This window comes from Ranitomeya variabilis, chromosome 2 (assembly GCF_051348905.1).
Source record: "Ranitomeya variabilis isolate aRanVar5 chromosome 2, aRanVar5.hap1, whole genome shotgun sequence".
Taxonomy (NCBI): Eukaryota; Metazoa; Chordata; class Amphibia; order Anura; family Dendrobatidae; genus Ranitomeya; species Ranitomeya variabilis.
The window spans coordinates 376989299-377011478 of NC_135233.1; the positions used below are offsets into that span (position 1 = coordinate 376989299).

Genomic DNA, 22180 nt, shown 5'->3' on the forward strand with positions numbered 1-22180 from the left:
GGGGCTGCATTATACCCTATGAGGGGGGCTGCATTATACCCTATGAGGGGGCTGCATTATATTATATAGGGGCTACATTATACCCTATGAGAGGACTGCATTATACCTTATCAGGGGGGGCTTCATTATACCCTATGAGGGGGCTACATTATATTCTATGAGGGAGGCTACATTATATTCTATGGGGTGGCTGTATTATACCCTATGAGTGGGGCTACCTTATATTCTATGAGGGGGCTACTTTATATTCTATGAGGTCGCTACACCAACCCCTGCTACATAATTAAAATATGTACTACCTTATATTATACCCTGATATTAGCGCGTTTTACCGCACAATTGGTGGTCTTGTATTTATTTCTATGTAGCTACATAGTGGGCCCCAAGAATGATTTTCTCTGGTGGGCCCAAGGTGCTCCAGTCCGATGCTGGATGCTCTTATATACAGTTGGCGATGTTGCCGGATGATCACATGTAATGTATTCCTGCTTTTTTAGCTGCACTCTCATTTTTGACATCATGTTTCATTATACCATTTTAGGAATAAAGATTATTTTAGGTTACAGATACTCTTGTGTTTCTTGGACTTCCATTTTTGCCTGTGATCTCATGGTTGAATGGTTGTATTTGGGTTATTGTTGTATCTTGTTTAGTCCCAGTAGATTCCGCATGAAATGAATGTTCCTTTAGGTTTATCATGTGGGGTTCCCAAAACTTTTGTCCATATAGTAAGTGTATGCTATTATATACTCCGGCGAGATGTGTAATTCTTCCCGGCTCCTGTGGTGGCGCTGTTGCTGTCAGGTTTTTCCACAAATTACAACTAATAATTAGGAGTAATCAATTAATTGTGTGTGGCTGAGGATATATAGAGGAAGGAAAAACATCTGTATCTGTCTGTGCAGAGCGGCCTTGTGGGTGGTAAGGTATGAGCAATCATCATATTTTATCAATTTCTAATTATTGCAAAAAATGTAGTAAATTTCCCAATAATGCAATGTAGAAGAATTGATGTGACCTGTCTGCAGACATCTTGGTGCGGGGGTGGGGGTGTGCAGCTGCAGAGCGGTGATTTTTTCCACATAATATATAGAAAGATGGCAGCTCAGCAGCCGTGGTACCCAGATATAGAGGAAGATGCTGAGGATGGAGGGAGGTGACGGCCCCGTGTATAGGAGGGGAGAGGATGCTGGAGATGGCAGAGGGGGAGGAGAGGATGATGCTGAGGAAGAGGAGGAGGAGGAGACGTGTGTGACTGCAGCGAGAGCAGAGGACACCAAGCAGCAGGAGGATACACAACCCGCAGGCCGCTGCATCTGTATATATTCTATATACCCCGCAGTGCCGCCATGACCAGTCAGTCCCAGGGCATCCAGCAACTGCTGCAGGCGGAGAAGAGGGCGGCCGAGAGGGTGTCCGAGGCCAGGAAACGTAAGAGTGTCTATTAGCTATCTATTATCTATCATCCATCTATCTATCTATTATCTATCTGTCTATTATCTATCATCTATCCATTTATCTATCTATTATCTATCTATTATCTGTCTATCTATCTATCATATATCTATCTATCTATTATCTATCATCTGTCTATCATCTATTTATCTATCCATCTATCTATTATCTATCTGTCTATTATCTATCTATCTATCTATCTATCTATCATCTATCTATCTGTCTATTATCTATCTATTATCTATCCATCTATATATCTATTATCTGTCTGTCTATCTATCTATCTATCATATATCTATCTATTATCTATCTATCTATCTATCTATCTATCTATCTATCATCTATGTATTATCTATCTAGGCTTGAGAAAGACTCTCCATGAGCTGAAACGTCACCATGACGGGCTATTAAACTTGAACACTTTTTGAACTCATTTGCAATGGTGTGCTGCCTGACTTTTTGGACTCTTATTATCTATCTATCTACTATCTATTTATCTATCTATCCATCTATTATCTATCATCTATCTATCTATTATCTGTTATCTATCTATCATCTATTATCGGTCTATCATCTATTATCTACCTACCTACCATCTATCTATTATCTATCTATTTATTATCCATCTATCTATAATCTAACTATTATCTATCTATCATCTATCTATCTATTATCTATCTGTCTATTATCCATCTATCTATTTACCTATCTATTATCTATCCATCTATCTATTATCTGTCTATCATCTATTATCTATCTATCATATATCTAGTATTTATCTATCTATCTATCATCTATCATCTACTATCTATCTATCCATCTATCTATTATCTATCTATAATCTATTATCTATTTATCTATCTATCCATCTATTATCTATCATCTATCTATCTATCATCTATTATCGATCTATCATCTATTATCTACCTACCTATTATCTATCTATCATCTATATATTATCTATCTATAATTTATCTATTATCTATCTATTATCTATCTACAATCTATCTATCATCTATTATCTATCTATCTATCTATCTATCTATCTATCTATCTATCTATCTATCTATCTATCTATCTATCTATCTATCCATCATCTGGTCAGATGAGGTAACAGGTCTTGTGGGCCTCCCTTGACCGCCTCCATCATCTCCCAGGTGAGGAGGTCTCCTATTCCTGACCGGTCATATTACTACGGCGAGCCGCTGCGTCCACTATTTGCCCGACACTTCCCGTTCGCCCGGTATTTGTAGGATGCTAATATTTATGTCCTGTGCTGAATCTTGGTTTGGGACCATCGGGTCTATTTCTTTCCTTATGTCCTGTAGGTAAGGCCCGGAGGCTGAAACAAGCAAAGGAGGAGGCCCAGGGGGAGATCGAACAATATCGGATAGAAAGAGAGCGGGAATTCCAGAGCCAGCAGCGCACCGTACGTAGACAGCGGGTATTATTGAGTTATGGTAGTTGGTGGTAGTATGTCCAGTGCACGGCGATATGCTGCAAATTCACAGCAGTGGTCGGAGGGTGATCCTTGGATTTCTGCCCTGGATTTGTAGTCAATGGGTCAAACCAATTGTGGTTCCCAATAAGGGTCACTTATTTTTTTTTCTGTTTTGTGTTGGGAAACAATAAATCACACTGATGTGGCGCACGCTGATTTCCCACAGATTTAGCAGAGAAATGAACTCTGTGGGAACTTATTAAACAAGACGAAATAAGATTACTAATGGATCCTCCATTGCGGATACAGTGAAAAATACCAGTATTGCACAAAGTAGCGTATTTTGGCTACTAAAAGGCCGAGACCCATAGTGCTCCCATAGTGCTGCCATAGTAGCCCCCATAGTGGCCCCTATAGTGCCCCCATAGTACCCCTATAGTGGCCCCATAGTACCCCACAGTACCTCCATAGTGGCCCCATAGTACCCCCATAGTGCCCCCATAGTACCCCCATAGTGGCCCCCACAGTACCTCCATAGTGGCCCCATAGTACCCCCATAGCACCATGCCTGGTCAATGACGTTCTTTGGACACTTATCTCCTGTCTTCAGTATCTAATAACTTTTGGAAGCGATTCCCTTTCTTAGACATTGGGGCAGATTTATCAATACTGGTGTGAAAAGTGCGCCACCTTATATCATATGCTAAAAAGAGAGAAAAATATTAGCTCACCTTCTCAATGGATACCACACAAGGAAACCCGCAGTGCCGCAGTTAGGAAACCATTTGTAAAAATAGAAAAATATACAGCGTGTTGAATAAAATTCAGAAGTCTTTATTGAAGAATGAAAAGATCGCACCAGTGTACGTGGGCAGTAAAAATGTGCAAATCTCGCATATATTTATTTTAATCCTTATTCATTGAATACATTTGGCGCAAAGTAAATCATTTAATCATTTTTTCAACCTTTAAGAAAAAAAGTCTCACTTTCGTCTTAAAACGCGTCACATTAAAAACTCCATCAGAAATCTTACTCCACGTGAGATTTGCCACCCAACCGTCCCCCAAAAAAACCCCTTGACATTTGACAAATGTGTCAATTCATCAATCTATATAAAACATCTAGATAACTAAAGTTGTTGGGGGAAATGGAAAATAATAATAAAGAAACATAAAAAAAGACAATAAAAAAAAAAATGGCACAAAAATGACAAAGAATAAAATTACTCCAGAAAAGTGGAGAAACGGCAGTGATGACTCGGGGACTAAGTTTTCTCGTCAAATTGCCAGAGATGTAACTTGAAGCTTGTGGCCCACAATGCAAAATCTCCAACAGGCCCCCCCAGGGGTCTTCCCAGCACTATAAGGAGGAGGGGGCTATTTTGATTTTTGGTTGGGTCTCTTCTATGTGCCGGCCATCTTGTATCTCATCTGTGTTCTGCTTGGCATCTTGTCCACAGGCCTTGGGCACCCAGGGTGACCTGTCCTCTGAGATTGAGGCCCGAACCCGGCATACGCTCCAGATGGTCCAGAGCAGCCATGGAAAGAATAAGGAGGTCGTGCTGAGGAGGCTACTGAGCCTCGTGTGTGACGTGAAACCCGAACTGCACGCCAACTACCGCTTCACCAACTACTGAGTGCCCCGCCCGTACCCCCTGTGCCCGTGTGTAGTGTCCATGTTGTGTATCTCAGGAGGGGCTCGGCGCCCATGCTGCTGCAGTCTCAGAAGACCACATATCCCGGGGGGAAGATTTTGAGAAGAAGCCCCCTTCCCTCCAGTTGCTGCTGTATCTTTACCCATGATCCTCTATGTTATTAAATTCAGAAACAATAAAGGCACAACTTGTCGTGTAAACCTCTTGTAGCGCTCCATGTCCATGACATAGGACCAAAGACCCCGGCCGCTTGTATCTAATAATCTCACTGCTGAGGGTTTGTTTCAGTTTTGGGCAGACTAGACAAGCCCTGTAAGATTTAGTGGCATAGCTAGGGTCTAATGGGCCCCGGTGCAAGATTGTGCCCGGGACCCCCCCATCCTGTTATATGTATATATATGTTGTCTATCCTAATATATATGTTCCATTCCTGGGTCCCATCCTGGTATCTATGTCCCTTATCCTGGGCCCCATCCTGGTATATATGTTCCTTATCTTACTATATATGTTCCCACTCCTGGAATATATGCCCCTTATCCTGGTATATATTCTTATCCTGGGCCCCATCCTGGTATATATGTCCCTTATCCTGGTATATATTATCCTGGGCCCCATCCTGGTGTATATGTCCCTTATCCTGGTATATATTCAGTATCACCTCTATGCTGATGACACACAGATCTACATCTCTGGACCAGATATCACCTCCCTACTAACCAGAATCCCTCAATGTCTGTCCACTATTTCATCCTTCTTCTCCGCTAAATTTCTGAAACTTAACATGGACAAAACAGAATTCATCATCTTTCCCCCATCTCACGTGACCCCCCCAACGAACCTATCCATTACAGTAAATGGCTGCCCACTCTCCCCAGTCCCACAAGCTCACTGCCTCGGGGTTATCCTTGACGCTGATCTCTCCTTCAAACCACATATCCAAGCCCTTTCCACTTCCTGCCGACTTCAACTCAAAAATATTGCACGAATCCGTTCATTCCTCAACCAAGAATCTGCAAAAACCCTAGTCCATGCCCTCATCATCTCTCGTCTTGACTACTGCAACCTCCTGCTCTGTGGCCTCCCCTCAAACACTCTCGCACCCCTCCAATCTATTCTAAACTCTGCTGCCCGACTAATCCACCTGTCCCCCCGCTATTCTCCGGCCTCTCCCCTCTGTCAATCCCTTCACTGGCTCCCCATTGCCCAGAGACTCCAGTACAAAACCCTAACCATGACGTACAAAGCCATCCACAACCTGTCTCCTCCTTACATCTGTGACCTCATCTCCCGGTACTTTCCTACACGCAACCTCCGATCCTCACAAGATCTCCTTCTCTACTCCCCTCTTATCTCCTCTTCCCACAATCGTATACAAGATTTCTCTCGCGTATCACCCCTACTCTGGAACCCTCTACCACAACACATCAGACTCTCGCCCACCATCGAAACCTTCAAAAAGAATCTGAAGACCCACCTCTTCCGACAAGCCTACAACCTGCAGTAACCACCGATCAACCAACCGCTGCACGATCAGCTCTATCCTCACCTACTGTATTCTCACCCATCCCTTGTAGATTGTGAGCCCTCGCGGGCAGGGTCCTCACTCCTCCTGTACCAGTTATGACTTGTATTGTTCAAGATTATTGTACTTGTTTTTATTATGTATACCCCTCCTCACTTGTAAAGCGCCATGGAATAAATGGCGCTATAACAATAAATAATAATAATAATAATAATATTCTTATCCTGGGCCCCATCCTGGTATATATGTCTCTTATCCTGGTATATATTCTTATCCTGGGCCCCATCCTGGTATATATGTCCCTTATCCTGGTATATATTCTTATCCTGGGCCCCATCCTGGTATATATGTCCCTTGTCCTGGTATATATTCTTATCCTGAGTCCCATCCTGGTATATATGTCCCTTGTCCTGGTATATATTCTTATCCTGGGTCCCATCCTGGTATATATGTCCCTTATCCTGGTATATATTCTTATCCTGGGCCCCATCCTGGTATATATGTCCCTTATCCTGGTATATATTCTTATCCTGGGCCCCATCCTGGTATATATGTCCCTTATCCTGGTATATATTCTTATCCTGGGCCCCATCCTGTTATATATGTCCCTTATCCTGGTATATATTCTTATCCTGGGTCCCATTCTGGTATATATGTTCCTTATCTTGATATATATGTTCCCACTCCTGGAATATATGGGTCTTATCTTGGTATATATTCTTATCCTGGGCCCCATCCTGGTATATATGTTCCTTATCTTGATATATATGTTCCCACTCTTGGAATATATGTCCCTTATCCTGGTATATATTCTTATCCTGGGCCCCATCCTGGTATATATGTCCCTTATCCTGGTATATATTCTTATCCTGGGCCCCATCCTGGTATATATGTCCCTTATCCTGGTATATATTCTTATCCTGGGCCCCACCCTGGTATATATGTCCCTTATCCTGGTATATATTCTTATCCTGGGTCCCATCCTGGTATATATGTCCCTTATCCTGGTATATATTCTTATCCTGGGCCCCATCCTGGTATATATGTCCCTTATCCTGGTATATATTCTTATCCTGGGCCCCATCCTGGTATATATGTATCTTATCCTGGTATATATTCTTATCCTGGGCCCCATCCTGATATATCTGTCCCTTATCCTGCTATATATTCTTATCCTGGGCCCCATCCTGGTATATATGTCCCTTATCCTGGTATATATTCTTATCCTGGGTCCCATCCTGGTATATATGTCCCTTTTCCTGGTATATATTCTTATCCTGGGTCCCATCCTGGTATATATGTCCCTTATCCTGGGCCCTATCCTGGTATATATGTCCCTTATCTTGGTATATAATCGTATCCTGGGCCCCATTCTGGTATATATATATCCCTTATCCCGTTATAGATGTCCCTTATCCTATGCCCCATCCTGGTATATATGTCCCTTATCCTATGCCCCATCCTGGTATATATGTTCCCGTTCCTGGTATCTATGTCCCTTATCCTGGTATATATGTTCCTTATCCAGGAATGTATGTCCCTTATCTTGGGCCTCATCTTGGTATATATTTTCCTTATCTTGATATATATGTTTCCATTCCTGGTATATATGCCCCTTATCCTGGGCCCCATCCTGGTATATATGTCCCTTTTCCTGGGCCCCATCCTGATATATATGTCCCTTATCTTGGTATATATGTCCCTTCTCCTGGTATATGTCAGCTAATGGCCTCTGATTGGCTGGCAGTGTGTATTGTCGCCCATGGACCCGATTGGTCTGTGCACCACAATACACTACAATTAAATATGCGTCTGAGGACGCACATCCTGTTGAAGTTTGTGCTGACGCTGCTCAGTCATGCTCACGACCTCTGCGACTGCGGTCGTTTACGCCGCTGCCCCTATCCATGAGATTGCTGGGGGGTCCGTCCTCTGGGACTCCTGCCGATCCCAATAACCTGGGCTCTGCTGCTCACTGGAGATAGCCAATCGCTGCATTCGGTTGATCTTCGACAGTCCCATAAAAAATTATAGAGCAATGGTGCCAGTCGTCGTCCACGACAGTCCCATAAAAAATTATAGAGCAATGGTGCCAGTCGTCGTCCACCATTTATTTCTCATGGACCTCTTCGAGTCCCAGTTTCTTGGGATCATTGGGTGTCCTTTTGGGTCCCTCTAGATTCCAGGGCCCAGATCTGACTGCAGCCTTGTACCTAGTATTTGTTATGCCCATTTGGATTAACCAGACAAGGTACAAACAACTGCAACAAACCCTCAGCTGTGAGAAGGATTAGAACTACACAGATAATGTAAGAGAGAATGTTTCCATTCACTGACAGCAAGCTCAGTGCTTGGAAATGGTGAGTAACTGAAATACAAATGGGAAGATAAAAAGGTTTAGGGACAATAGGTTATGTGTGCCGTTCAGGAGTCTAGGAAAAGTTGGGTATCAGCCGTGTTGTCCGCCATGGTGGTTGTCGCTCAACTTTCCTCAATACATATGTAACTGAGAAACAAATACATATAACAGAAGAGGGCAAATATGTGCCGGGAAATACCGTATACCCGCGGTGTGTACTGCTCTGCCCCCTAGAGGTAGAATGAGGAAGTACACAAACTATAGACTGATGATCACTATCAGGCTGACACACTGAGCAGAATTCACACGGCTTCATGAAAAACCTCACATTCTTACTGTGCAGCAGAATGCAGGCTGTTGTTCTCTGTTATCAGATGTGGTCACAGTAGTGCTGCATTTTTATAAGGTGTTCTCTTCCAAAGTCCAAATCTTGATTTTTGCATTGCCGAACACTGCAGTAATACAAGAATAAAGAGTTCAGTCAGATCAACATTCACACCCAGGCCGTTCCCAAACCTCCGGTAATGCAGGAGCCATGACCTCAGCTGCTGAAACACTCTGTCAGCTGAATACTCATTCGGGTGTGTCACATCTGACAGCTACACACCCACAGATGAGCATGTACGCTATGGAGAAACGTATTCAGACAGGCGTCAGGAGCATTGAATGTGGGGATTCACTCAGCTCCATTGTCCCTTATGTATCACATCAGACATCTCGTGCCCGGTGTATTACATCCAAAACCACTGCCCTGGTGTATTTCTCACCCGCAGAATATAACACCTGCCCGGTGTATAACATACGGCCCTTCTCCCCGGTATATAACATGCAGCCCCTAGCCCCCAGTGCATAACATGCAGCCCCTCACCCGTGGAATATAACACCCGGCCCCATTGTCCCCTGTGTATAACACCCGGCCCCTCACAAGTGAAATATAACAGCCGGCCCCTCTCCCCCATGTATAACATGCAGTCACTCACCTGCAGAATATAAAACCCGGGCCCTCGCCCGCAGTATATAACATATGTCCCCTCGCCCCTGGTGTATAACATGCAGCCCCTCACCCGAGGAATATAACACGCGGCCCGATTGTTCCCTGTGTATAGTTCGTGTTCCTGCCAACGCTGAAATATTTGTTTATATAATTTGTCCCTCATACCTCGAATTTGTCAGTGGGACAGGTCTTTCCCCCCTTACACAGACGCACCACAGCCGTCAGTTATTTCCTCATTTATTCTGGGCACCGCCTCCGCGTTATGGCATTTTAAAGGGAACCTGTCACCCCCCCAGGCGTTTGTAACTACAGTAAAAGAGCCACCTTGTGCAGCACTAATGCTGCATTCTGTCAAGGTGGCTCTTCTAGTTCATGTCCCTGCCAACGCTGAAATAATCGTTTATATAATTTGTCAGTGAATTTGTCAGTGGGGCAGGTCTTTCCCCCCTTACACAGACGCACCACAGCCGTCAGTTATTTCCTCATTTCTCATGGGAGCCGCCTCCTCAGTGTTATGGCATTTTCCCGGCGCCTGCGCTGTCATATTAGGCCTTGGGCATGCGCAGTTAGCACTGCCCGTCCACTGACATCTCATGATCTGACGATTCCTATGATGCTGCACAGTAGGAAAGAGGAGGAGGGAGATGAGGGAGAGCCACAGAGAACTACTGCACATGCCCAAGATTCCCAGCCCCGCAGTGTGAATAAATCAGAAGAGACTGCGGGGCGGGATCTCGGGCCGCGCGTCCACACAGGCGCAATAAGAAAGACATCATGAGATGTCAGTGGACGGGCAGTGCTAACTGCGCATGCCCAAGGCCTAATATGACAGCGCAGGCGCCGGGAAAATGCCATAACGCTGAGGAGGCGGCTCCCATGAGAAATGAGGAAATAACTGACGGCTGTGGTGCGTCTGTGTAAGGGGGGAAAGACCTGCCCCACTGACAAATTCACTGACAAATTATATAAACGATTATTTCAGCGTTGGCAGGGACATGAACTAAAAGAGCCACCTTGACAGAATGCAGCATTAGTGCTGTACAAGGTGGCTCTTTTACTGTAGTTACAAACGCCTGGGGGGGTGACAGGTTCCCTTTAACATGCAGCCCCTCACCCGCAGAATATAACACCCAGCCCCTCACCCGCGGAATATAACACGCGGCCCCTCTCCCTGGTGTATATCATGCGGTCCCTCACCCACAGAATATAACACTCGGCCCCTCTCCCGCGGAATATAACACGCGGCCCCTCTGTGCGGTGTATAACATGCGGCCCCTCACCTGCAGAATATAACACGTGGCCCCTCTCCTCGGTGTATAACATGCGGCCCCTCCCCTGCAGAATATAACACCCAGCCCCTCTCCCCAGTGTATAACATGGGGCCCCTCACCTGCAAAATATAACACCCGGCCCCTCTCCCCGGTATATAACATGCATATAACATGCGGCCCCTCACTCGCGGTATAAAACACCCGGCTCCTCTTCCCCAGTGTATATACATGCGGCCCCTCACCCCCGGTATATAACAACCGGCCCCTCTCCCGCAGTGTATAACAACCAGCCCCTCTCCCCTCTGTTAAAATGTTGGCCATCTCCATCAGTCACACAGATATTAAATAAACAAATATTGCACCTGAGTGACCACCGATTACCGGTAAGTCAAATTTTTGGGACCCTTGTGTGGCACCCGAGGGTCCTGGTCGTCACAGTTGCATTGCTTTCCTCACGGGGAGAGTGATGTTACGTTTGGAGGCAAGGAAGGATAACTGTCACCAGGTAAACACAAACATGCAACATGTTCACACTCCAGGCCACCAGGGGGAGCTTTTGATCCTATTTACTACGTGACTCCCCATATATATGGTTGTTTGTAGGCTAAGTGAGTTGAGTTCTTGCCAGGAAACAGACTGGAGCAGTCTGAGGCAGAGGAAGTTGTACGGAGCTGTGTAGCCGCAGTGCTGCAGCTCCTGGAAAGAGATTATACGAAAGCCGAATATATTGCAGTGAGTGTGCAGGAGAGAGAAGCACAGGAGAGGATACCAGTGGGAGACCAGCCACGAGCAGGCTGCCTCCTTCTGAGGCGCAGAGACCGGTAGCCGGAACACCGAGGTTGTAAGGGTCTCTACGACTTACATCAGAGACCGGCATGACAGCTGAACTGCAAGTTAACTGTCCGCCCTAATTCCCAGGAGGCACGGTGACACCTATAGAGCCCGGGGCGCGCTAGAGTCCCTGTAAAAAGGCTCAAGTCACCAGTCATACGGGTTATGTCCTATCCTAAAAGGGGTACAGAGAGAGAACATCTGTGAGGACCTTATATGAAGCCATAGGCAGTAAGGAACTACAACACCACGGCGCTAGAAGAAGGCTTTAATCTTCACCTGGATAAGGGAACTCCCAACTTGCCTCCAAGCCGGCCGGACCCTGCCTGCCCTGTGATCTGGTGCTCTGGACTGTGGCTGCCTGAAGTCTTCAGTAAACAAGGTAAAGAGACTGCAAACCTGTGTCCTCGTTCTTTACTGCGCCATTCACCATCTTCCATCTACACACCGGGAGCCCTGGGGATACATTTCACCTGCGGGAAGTTATACCATCTAGCTGCCATAACATCACCCCAGAGGACCCCTTGAGGCACCGTCGGTCCCCACTGACCGAATACCACAGGTGGCGTCATGAACATAAACTTTATTCCCTTTAAAGATCTTTCCCTTTTGCATGGACGCCCAGGGCCACGGACCGGGTCGCCACCGTGACATCCCCCTGTGAACACCGGACCCAGTACCGAGTATCCAACGGCCTTGGCATGGAGACTCACTTGTTTTAGTGAACAATTGGAGTCACAACAGAGGAGCACCCATAGATCGTACATTTATCACCTATCCTGTGGATACCCCGTTCCAATCACATGCACAAAGTCTAATATTTTATTTGCTCTGCACTGATATATATGACAATGCTATGTGGACAGTATATGGAAGTATTGTTTAGGTATTCTGTAAAGGTATTATTTGAAAACAAAATGATAACTCTATTTGGGTAGTATTTAGAGAGCAATTAGTGGCAGTGATATGAGGACAGTATATGGCGGAACATACTAGACAATTCTCCCAGAACATCTGGGCTGCTTATGGAAAAAAAAGGGGAGATCTCCCTAGTTCCCATAGGGACTTGGCAAATATCATCAACCCTTCACAGATCTTTATATAGGCAAAAAATAAAACAAAATCTAAAAAAAAATGTATAAAAAGTAGAAAAGATCTTAGCCTCTTGGTATTGTAGAATCTCCATGTTGATGTCAGACAGTAAGAGACATAGCTTCCTTCCATTGGTGTCCATCTGTGTAAGCACGGTCAATAATTTACGGCAAGGAACCATCTTGTGGTTCAATGAGTCTTGTTTTCTCATAATTTTTCGGTGCCCAGCTCAGTTTATGATACTTCAGCCATAACCTGTTGTCCCAGCAATACTCAGGTGATAGCACCTTGGATGGTAAATGTTCCAAAGTTAGGTATCTGTTGAGGTGGCTTTCATCGTGCCAGATAGCTTCTACGCCCCTTTTCTTGTCTTCTATGATGCCCTCCAGGCATCTCGAGATGAGGTTGGTGAGATGTGTGGGCTTTCCACCAAACACTGCCCCATGGTAATAAAAAGTACTCTTCCATGGAGGTATGAAAGCCACAGATAAAGGGTTCCTCTCAAGGGGGTATTTCTTTCTGTTTGCTAAGTAATATCCAGAATGTAGCTGAGCCACAAGGTCACCAAGAGTCTCTGGTCCGTAATTGGAGGTGAATATCTAAAGGTTTGAAGAGAAGAAAGAAAATATAAAAGGTACCTTCACACTCAGCAACTTTGCAACGAGAACGACAACGATCCGTGACGTTGCAGCGTCCTGGATAACGATCTCGTTGAGTTTGACACGCAGCAGCGATCTGGATCCCGCTGTGATATCGCTGGTCGGAGCTAGAAGTCCAGAACTTTATTTGGTCGTCAGGTCGGCGTGTATCGTCATGTTTGACATCAAAAGCTACGATGTCAGCAATGTTTTACATGGAGCTAACAACCAGCGAGAACGATAAGTGAGTCGCCGTTACGTCACTAGATCGCTCCTGCATCGTTCTGGAGCTGCTGTGTTTGACATCTCTACAGCGATCTAAACAGCGACGCTCCAGCGATCGGCTCGTTGTCTATATCGCTGCAGCGTCGCTGAGTGTGACGGTACCTTAAGAGTATAGTTCATTGTTTGTCTAGCCACAGTAGTGTGAAAAAGTGTTTGCCCCCTTCCTGATCTCCTATTTGTTTGCTTGTTTGTTAGGCTTAAATGTTTCAGATCACCAAACAAATGTAAATATTAGACAAAGATCACACAAGTAACAACAAAATGCAGCTTATACATGAAGGTCTTTATTATTAATGGAAAAAGAAATCCAAACCTGCAGGATCCTGTGTGAAAAAGTGATTACCACATAACATAATAACTGATTGGGCCACCCTTAGCAGCAACAACTGCAATCAAGAATCTGGGATAACTGGCAATTAGTCTTTTACAACGCTCTGGAGGAATTTTGGCAAACTCATCTTTGCAGAATTGTTGTAATTCAGCTACATTCAAGGGGTTTCCAAGCATGATCTACTTTTTTAAGGTCATGCCACAGCATCTCAAACTAATTATGGTCAGGACTTTGACTAGGCCACTCCAGAGTATTAATTTTGTTTTTCTTTTAGCCATTCAGAGGTGGTCTTGCTGGTGTGTTTTTGATCGCTGTCCTGCTGCTGTCCTAACCCAAGTGCGCTTTAGCTTGAGGTCACGAACAGATGGCCGGACATTCTCCTACAAGATTTTTTGGTAGACAGCAGAATTCATGGTTCCATTTACAACAGCAAGTCTTCCAGGTCCTGAAACAGCAAAACAGCCCCAGACCATCACGCTACCACCACATTTTACTATTGGTATGATGTTCCTTTTCTGAAATGCTGTGTTACTTCTACGCCAGATGTAATGGGGCATACACCTTTCAAAAAATTAAACTTTTGTCTCTTCAGTCTAGCAGTCAAAAGTCTTGGGGATCATCAAGATATTTTCTGGAAAAAGTGAGATGAGCCTTTATGATCTTATTGCTCAGCAGTGGTTTTCTACTTGGAACTCTGCCATGGAGGCCATTTTTGCCCACTGACGTTAACTGAGGTAGGTTCCTGTAGTTCTTTGGATAGTGTTGTGGGATCTGTTGTTACCTCTTGGATGAGTCATCACTGCACTTTTGGGATAATTGTGGTCAGCTGTCCACTCCTGGGAAGGTTCCTCACTGTTCCATGTTTTCGCCATTTGTGAATAATGGCTCTCACTGTGGTTCTCTGGAGTCCCAAAGCTTTAGAAATGGCTTTATAACCTTTTCCTGACTGATAGATCTCAATTACTTTGTTTCTCATTGTTCCCGAATTTCTTTGGATGGTGGAATGATGTCTAGCTTTTGAGGAACTTTTGGTTTACTTCACTTTGTCAGGCAGGTCTTATTTAAGTGATTTCTTGATTAAAACAGGTGTGACAGTAATCAGGCCTGTGTGTGGCTAGGGAATTTGAACTCAGCTTCCCAAAGATGCGATAAACCACAGTTAATTTATGTTTTTAAGGGGTTAGAGGGCAATCACTTTTTCACACAGGGCCCTGTAGGTTTGGATTTTTTTTAAATAATAAAGACCTTCATGTAAAAGCTGCATTTTGTGTTACTTGTGTTACCTTTGTCTCAAATATTTACATTAGTTGGGTGATCTGAAACATTTAAGTGTGACAAACATGCAAAAGAATAGTAAATCAGGAAGGGGGCAAACACTTTATCACAACTGTATCTATCTTTTATCTATCTATCTATCTATCATCTACCTTTTATCTACCTGTTATCTATTATCTATCTATCATCTATCTTTTATCTATCTATATATCTATCTATCTATCTATCTATCATCCATTTATTTATCTATCTATTTCTTATGTCCTAAAGGTTCACCAGGTCTTGGCAAATTGTAGACCACTGATCAACAAAGTAAACTTACTTGATCAACATCCATACAGAAAAGGTAATCCACTTGGTCATGAGCCAGTGGTAGGACTAGATCTCTTAAATCCATCATGCGCATCATTGAGATGTCCTGCCAACGTGCCCGGTTGGTCACTTGGAGGGTAGTTATGGACATACGGTACCGTTTATGGATTCTGGGCACATCCAATGGACGGTCAGTGAGGATATATACTATGCAAGGCAAACCAGGCATAAAGAAGCGATTGGCAGAAACAAGAAAGTCTTCAAGGTAGCTGTCAAGATACCTGAGGAGACAAGAGCGGAGATGACCTATGTCTTCTAGTAACCTATCAACTTTGCGATCTGCTCAGACTTTTCCTTGCTCTTTCCTTCCTCCACCTTGCTACCCACCATGACTGTCGAGCTTGTGAATATTATTCCCTCTATGTTGGAATAAACTGCCACATGATAGCCCACATACATCCTGTGTATTGCACTGGAAAAGAAATCATGAACACTCACTTTCCAACTGCAAATACTGAGAGACCAACCACAGTTCCACGAGCCCGATGAAGAAGATTTTCCTCCTCAGGATCAAATGTTCCTTCCCACACGATGGGAGCTCCCCAAGACGTTACAGAAGGCTCCTTAGGAAAACATCTGTAAGAGTACTGAGTGTGAACTAAAGTTTTATACATGTGCATATAAAACCAGTCTAATCGCAACATTTTAATTGCAATCTAAAGCTATTACTTTATGGCAACCTTTGATCTTGGAATTTTTTTCCTCCTGAAGGATAACATTAATGTCATGGTGACTCCCAATTATACAGAAGTATCGCTGTGGAGACTTAGTCTATAGATCATCCTCTTTTTTATCTACAGACGTCAAACATTGAAATGTTTCCCCTCCCGAAATGCAGTAAAAACATTCAGTGACCAAGTGCAATTCCACCATTTTTTTAGGGGGTCAGGGAAGGGGGTTTCTTGGTAACATGATTCTCCTGGTCAGTACAATTATGGTGATGCCATATTTATATTGTTTTTTTTCTTCTCTTTAGTATTCAGAAAAAAATCAGAATTAAAAAAAATTTGGTTTAAGTCTCCATATTGTAAGACAAGTACCGCTTTTTTTTCCTGGTGATGGATGTGTGTGAGGGCTTGTTTTATGTAAGGAGAGCTGACATTTTTAGTGATAAGATTTTCAGTTACATGCGATGATTTGATTGCTGTTTGTTGCATTTTTTGGGGGATGTACAGGGCAAAACACATTTTTGGCATTTCTATTATTTTTCTGTTTATGGCATTTACGGTAGGGGTTGATTCATTATATATTTTGATAGAACAGATACAACGATAATAATTCTGTTTATTTTATTTTCTAAATTTTAATGGGGCAAGGAGGTTGATTTGAATCCTATTTATTTTTTTATATACATTTTTTCTTTCTTATTCTTTTACTATGTTGAGTGCAGCAGTCAAATCTTCACGGCTTCTGCACTCTGCACATATACTCCGCTCTTCTCAGCCAGTGTAAAGCCTCATTCAGACGTCACTGGTTTCTGCTCTCTGTACATTGAAGTTCAGCTTATTAGCCACTGTAGTGGTGACATGTTCTTCTGTGATGTGACCCGTAAGAAGTCCCCGCCACAGCCCCGTTCTCTCTGCTATTTACACTAATGAGAACAAGGCGGTGGTGGTGACCTAGTGGTGAGAACAGTTTGGTAGCCTGGCATTAGTCCTACAATGTCAGGCTTCTCAATGTATTCTCACCACCGCTGGCCATACCTGCTGTCACCGTCGCTTCCCTGATGCCTGGATGCCCTGCCACCTCTCACCGCTATAATAGCGGTGACACAAGAATATTGCAGCTCAGCATACAGCGCTGGGCTACAATAAAACTGTGCCGTAACCTGCTCGTGTCGGGAAATGTGCACAGTGCCCACTGACACGGCCACGGTATATTAGATACGGCTGGTGTACGATCGCAGTCTCCTATGTGTCTGCTGTATTTGCCGTATGTGTCATACTTTGACATTTACACACAAGCAAGTAAAAATGGCCGTCCCCAGTGGCTGATGCAAAAAAAATGTTAATAGTTAATTTTATAGTACATTACAAATTAATGTTTAGATGTAAAATTCAAGTTGGTGACCAGTTTAAGTTTTCTAGATCACAAGGGTTGTCATTCATTGTTGGTAAAGCGGGCAAATCTTACCTTCTCTTATGTTGCTTAACAGATATCTTAGTGTTATGTCCTGGGGCCCAATATTACAGACCTCAAACCTGTAGGACTGGATCTGTTAGTCATTATATAAGGGTGTGAGAGGCTCTCATGCAGGTACGGACTGGGGCTGAAATTCAGCCCTGGCATTTGAAATCACACAGGCCCATGCTGTCCCCATCCCCATGAACCAGATGGGATATATTACTAATATTACCCTGGATGGAGGAAAGGTTTTCTACAAGACCAATATTTCTAATGATACCTGTTGCCTGCTGGGGTCAGCGACTTTGTGCTCCAACACAACTCTTAACAGTATGGGTGTCCGGAGAAAACCGATTCTGTTAACGACGTAGCAGACAAGGCAGCCCATGACCAGACAGGCCCTTTTGGCATTTGCCAGAATTGCCAGATGGCCAGTCCGGCCCTGCTCTCATGTGCCTGTCCCTCTCTAAATAGTGTAGATAATAAATGTGTGCTGATAGTCACTGTTATACTATGTGCTGCTGCATAGAATGTTATGAACATTGCTGTATTCGCTTAATGTTATTATACAGTGATTAAATGCTATTTATGCATAGTGAACTAGAACTAGTGAACTAGAACCCAGATGCCCAGGAGAGTCCTGGGCCCTGGGTACCTGAGGAGCTAGCATTGAAAGGGAAATCCAAGGCTGGCTATGGGACCGCAGAGCCAGGAAGAGCATCTCAGAGGCTAGAGGAGCCAGAATTAAGAGGGAAAGCCCAGGCTGGATATGGGACCACAGAGCCAGGACGAGCATCTCAGAGGCTAGAGGAGCCAGCATTGAGAGGGAAAGCCCAGGCTGGATATGGGACTGCAGAGCCAGGACGAGCATCTCAGAGGCTAGAGGACCTAACATTGAGAGGGAAAGCCCAGACTGGATATGGGACCACAGAGCCTGGACGAGCATCTCAGAGGCTAGAGGAGCCAGCATTGAGAGGGAAAGCCCAGACTGGATATGGGACCGCAGTGCCAGGAAGAGCATCTCAGAGGCTAGAGGTGCCAGATTTGAGAGGGAAAGCCCAGACTGGATATGGGACCGCAGAGCAAGGACGAGCATCTCAGAGGCTAGAGGAGCCAGCATTGAGAGGGAAAGCCCAGGCTAGATATAGGAAGCCAGAGCCAGGACGAGCATCTTAGAGGCTAGAGGAGCCAGCATTGAGAGGGAAATCAAAGCTGGATATGGAACCAAAGAGCCAGGAAGAGCATCTCAGTGGCTAGAGGTGCCAGCATTGAGAGGGAAAGCCCAGGCTGGATATGGGACCGCAGAGCCAGGATGAGCATCTCAGAGGCTAGAGGAGCCAGCATTGAGAGGGAAAGCCCAGGCTGGATATAGGAAGCCAGAGCCAGGACGAGCATCTCAGAGGCTAGAGGAGCCAGCATTGAGAGGGAAAGCCCAGGCTAAATATAGGAAGCCAGAGCCAGGATGAGCATCTTAAAGGCTAGAGGAGCCAGCATTGAGAGGGAAATACCAGCTGGATATGGAACCAAAGAGCCAGGAAGAGCATCTCAGAGGCTAGAGGAGCCAGCATTGAGAGGGAAAGCCCAGGCTGGATATAGGAAGCCAGAGCCAGGATGAGCATCTCAGAGGCTAGAGGAGCCAGCATTGAGAGGGAGAAGGCTGAATACTTGAACTTGTGCTGTACTGAAACTGCCATGGATTGTTTGTTATCAAGTAAAGTTATACTACTGTTAAAACGGAATACGGAGTCTGTTCCTGAGTGTGTGATATCGTCCGGAGACAGGACTATATGATCAGCAGGATCTGCAAACCCAAACGTGAGTTTTGTGCAATACTCTCACACCACACATCAGACGGGACATTATTTTTTCTTTGTGGGGTGCCAGGGTGTGGGAATACAACAGCCCCTCACCATGACTACCACCTTGGCTACCTCACAGTTACAAACATTCATCATTTCTCACACCCAGACGGGCATGTGATTCTTTCTTTTTTTTTTTTCTTGTGTTTTCATAATGAAATCATCATGTGAGGGATTACTATCTACTATATAATTGTCTAAGGGTACTTCCGTCTTTCTGTCCTTCTGTCACCGTTATTCGTTCGCTGATTGGTCTCGGCAGCTGCCTGTCATGGCTGCCGCGACCAATCAGCGACGCGCACGGTCCGGAAGAAAATGGCCGCTCCTCACTCCCCACACTCACTGCCCGGCGCCCGCATACACCCCTCCGCTCACCGCTCACACAGGGTTAATGCCGGCGGTAACGGACCGCGTAATGCCGTGGGTAACGCACTCCGTTACCGCCGCTATTAACCCTGTGTGACCAAGATTTTTACTATTGAGGCTGCCTATGCAGCACCAATAGTAAAAACATCTGTTAAAAATAATTAAAAAAATAAAAAATGATTATATACTCACCTACGTCACCTTTCCCGCTCCTTGCGATGCAACCGCCACGCTCCGGTGCCATGGATGGTCTGGCAGAAGGACCTGCGATGACGTCACGGTCATGTGACCGCGACGTCATCAGAAGTCTTGCGCGGAAAGGACCTGCCGTGATGTCACGGTCACGTGACCGCTACACGGTCATGTGACCGCGACGTCATGACAGGTCCTGCGCTACAAGGACCTGCCAGTCGACAGAGCTACAACGGGCCAGCGGAAGGTGAGTATGTTTATTTTTTTACCTGTGTCATACGTGGCTGGGCAATATACTACATAGCTGGGCAATATACTACATGGCCTGTGCAATATATTACGTGGCTCTGTGCTGTATACTACGTCACTGGACAATATACAATGTAACTGGGCAATATCCTACATAGCTGGGCAATATACTACATAGCTGGGCAATATACTACATGGGCTGTGCAATATACTACGGGGCTCTGTGCTGTATACTACGTCACTGGGCAATATACTATGTGGCTCTGTGCTGTACACTACGTCATTGGACAATATACTGTGTGGCTCTGCTGTATACTACGTCACTGGGCAATATACAATGTAACTGGCCAATATACTACGTGGCTGGGCAATATACTACATAGCTCTGCTATATACTACATAGCTGGGCAATATACTACGTGGCTGGGCAATATACTACGTGGCTGGGCAATATACTTCGTGGACATACATATTCTAGAATACCCGATACATTAGAATCGGGCCACCATCTAGTTTAATTATATATTTGCTACTAAAGAACAAAAATACCAGAAACCCCGTCCAGAGGAATGGAGACCATGGTAAGTTGCACCAATTTTTAGGCCTAGAATGCCCACTTCTCAGCCATTTAGTAACTAAGGATTTGAGGTTACAGAGAGATAATAAGGCATGTTATTTTTTTTGTAACTTCTTTTTTTTGGTTTAGTGTCTCTTATAGGGTTATTCCCATCATTAATAGTTGTGGATTGGCCAGGATCTGACAGCTGGGACTCCCACCGATCCCCATAACGGGGTTCTGAAATTCCCCATTGGAATGGAGCATTTGTGTTACTGCTAGAGATGAGCGAATATGTTCGGAAAACGATCACCAAACATAAATTCGGCACGAGTCTGGTAATTTGGATTCATGATTGGTAACATGAGCATTTTTCTTAAAATCTGAAAAAGTCGGTAACAGTAAAAGATAGAATAAAAGCCAGTAATTCATGTGCCGCGTTCAGTAAAATCACAGTGACAGGTTAGAATAGATAGAATAGATATATACACATAGAATACATAGATATATATATAGATGTTAGTGACACACACACATATATATATATGTATATATATTAGATAGATATGGAGCGCCCCCAGACGCAGGGCCGCGGGTTACTCGGTACCGGGCCTCTCTGTCTCAGTTCTGGGGTTGTCACGGTGGCTAGACCCGGTCCGTGACCCTGCTAAGGGGCGTCCAATGAAAGGTGTGATGAGGGTGCGTGGTGCAGGTCGCGATGAATAACGAGGACACAGGGTTGCAGTGTCTTTACCTCTTTACTGAAGGCTTCAGGATCCGCAATCCAGAGTACTGCTAACAGGGCTGGCTGAGACCGGCCGGTCCGAAGGCACATCCAGAGTTTCCTTTGCAGGTGGAAATCAGTGCCTACCTTCTAGCGCCTGTGTGTTGTAGTACCTCCCTGCTGAGCACCACTGGATAGTCCTCACAACTGTTGTGTCTGTTTCTGATGTTCTTCTCTCACAACTCGTATCTATTCTGATGTTCTTCTCCGTCCCCCAGATGATATGGATAGGACGCACCCGTATGACGGGTAGGCCTGGAGTTCTTCCGGGACCCTAGTGTCGCCCCTCTCCCACAATTGCCCCCTATGTCTGCTTAGGTGATTTAGGTGAGACAGCCAACCTATAATTAACTCTCCTGCCGTTGGTTTGAAGTAATGCTTGGAGCCCAATACTTCCTCGGCGTTCCGACCACCGGCTACGCACCTCAGTAGGATGTTGCCTCGATCTTACGGCACGACTCCTACTGGCTCTATTCTCCTTTTTGCTGCGATCTCGTTTCTCACTTCTCCACAGTAAACCTCGCTTTTT

General features: G+C 44.8%; 2 protein-coding genes across 2 annotated transcripts in view; one reads left to right on the plus strand and one right to left on the minus strand.

The window, feature by feature from the left end:
• The first annotated feature begins 1219 nt into the window (after window positions 1-1219).
• Window positions 1220-4751, plus strand: ATP6V1G2 (ATPase H+ transporting V1 subunit G2). The gene is made up of 3 exons (XM_077286062.1): window positions 1220-1431; window positions 2784-2884; window positions 4357-4751. The coding sequence occupies exons 1-3, from the start codon at window positions 1350-1352 to the stop codon at window positions 4531-4533; spliced, it is 360 nt and encodes a 119-aa protein (XP_077142177.1). The 5' UTR covers window positions 1220-1349; the 3' UTR covers window positions 4534-4751.
• A 1307-nt stretch (window positions 4752-6058) lies between these two features.
• The window catches only part of LOC143803805 (complement factor B-like), a 122101-nt gene continuing 105979 nt past the window's right edge, over window positions 6059-22180 (minus strand). The window contains exons 13-14 of the mRNA XM_077281571.1: window positions 15960-16097; window positions 6059-8884 (exon numbers count right to left, since the gene is read on the minus strand). The gene's annotated coding sequence lies outside the window, so the exon portion shown is untranslated. The remainder of the gene's footprint in view (window positions 8885-15959; window positions 16098-22180) is intronic.

Excerpts from the sequence above, each read along its gene's own strand:
- ATP6V1G2 (XM_077286062.1), top strand. The coding sequence starts at position 1,350 with ATGACCAGTCAGTCCCAGGGCATCCAGCAACTGCTGCAGGCGGAGAAG. Across the intron at positions 1,432-2,783 it reads GGTGTCCGAGGCCAGGAAAC|GTAAGGCCCGGAGGCTGAAA; the intron begins GTAAGAGTGTCT and ends TATGTCCTGTAG. Across the intron at positions 2,885-4,356 it reads TCCAGAGCCAGCAGCGCACC|GCCTTGGGCACCCAGGGTGA; the intron begins GTACGTAGACAG and ends TCTTGTCCACAG.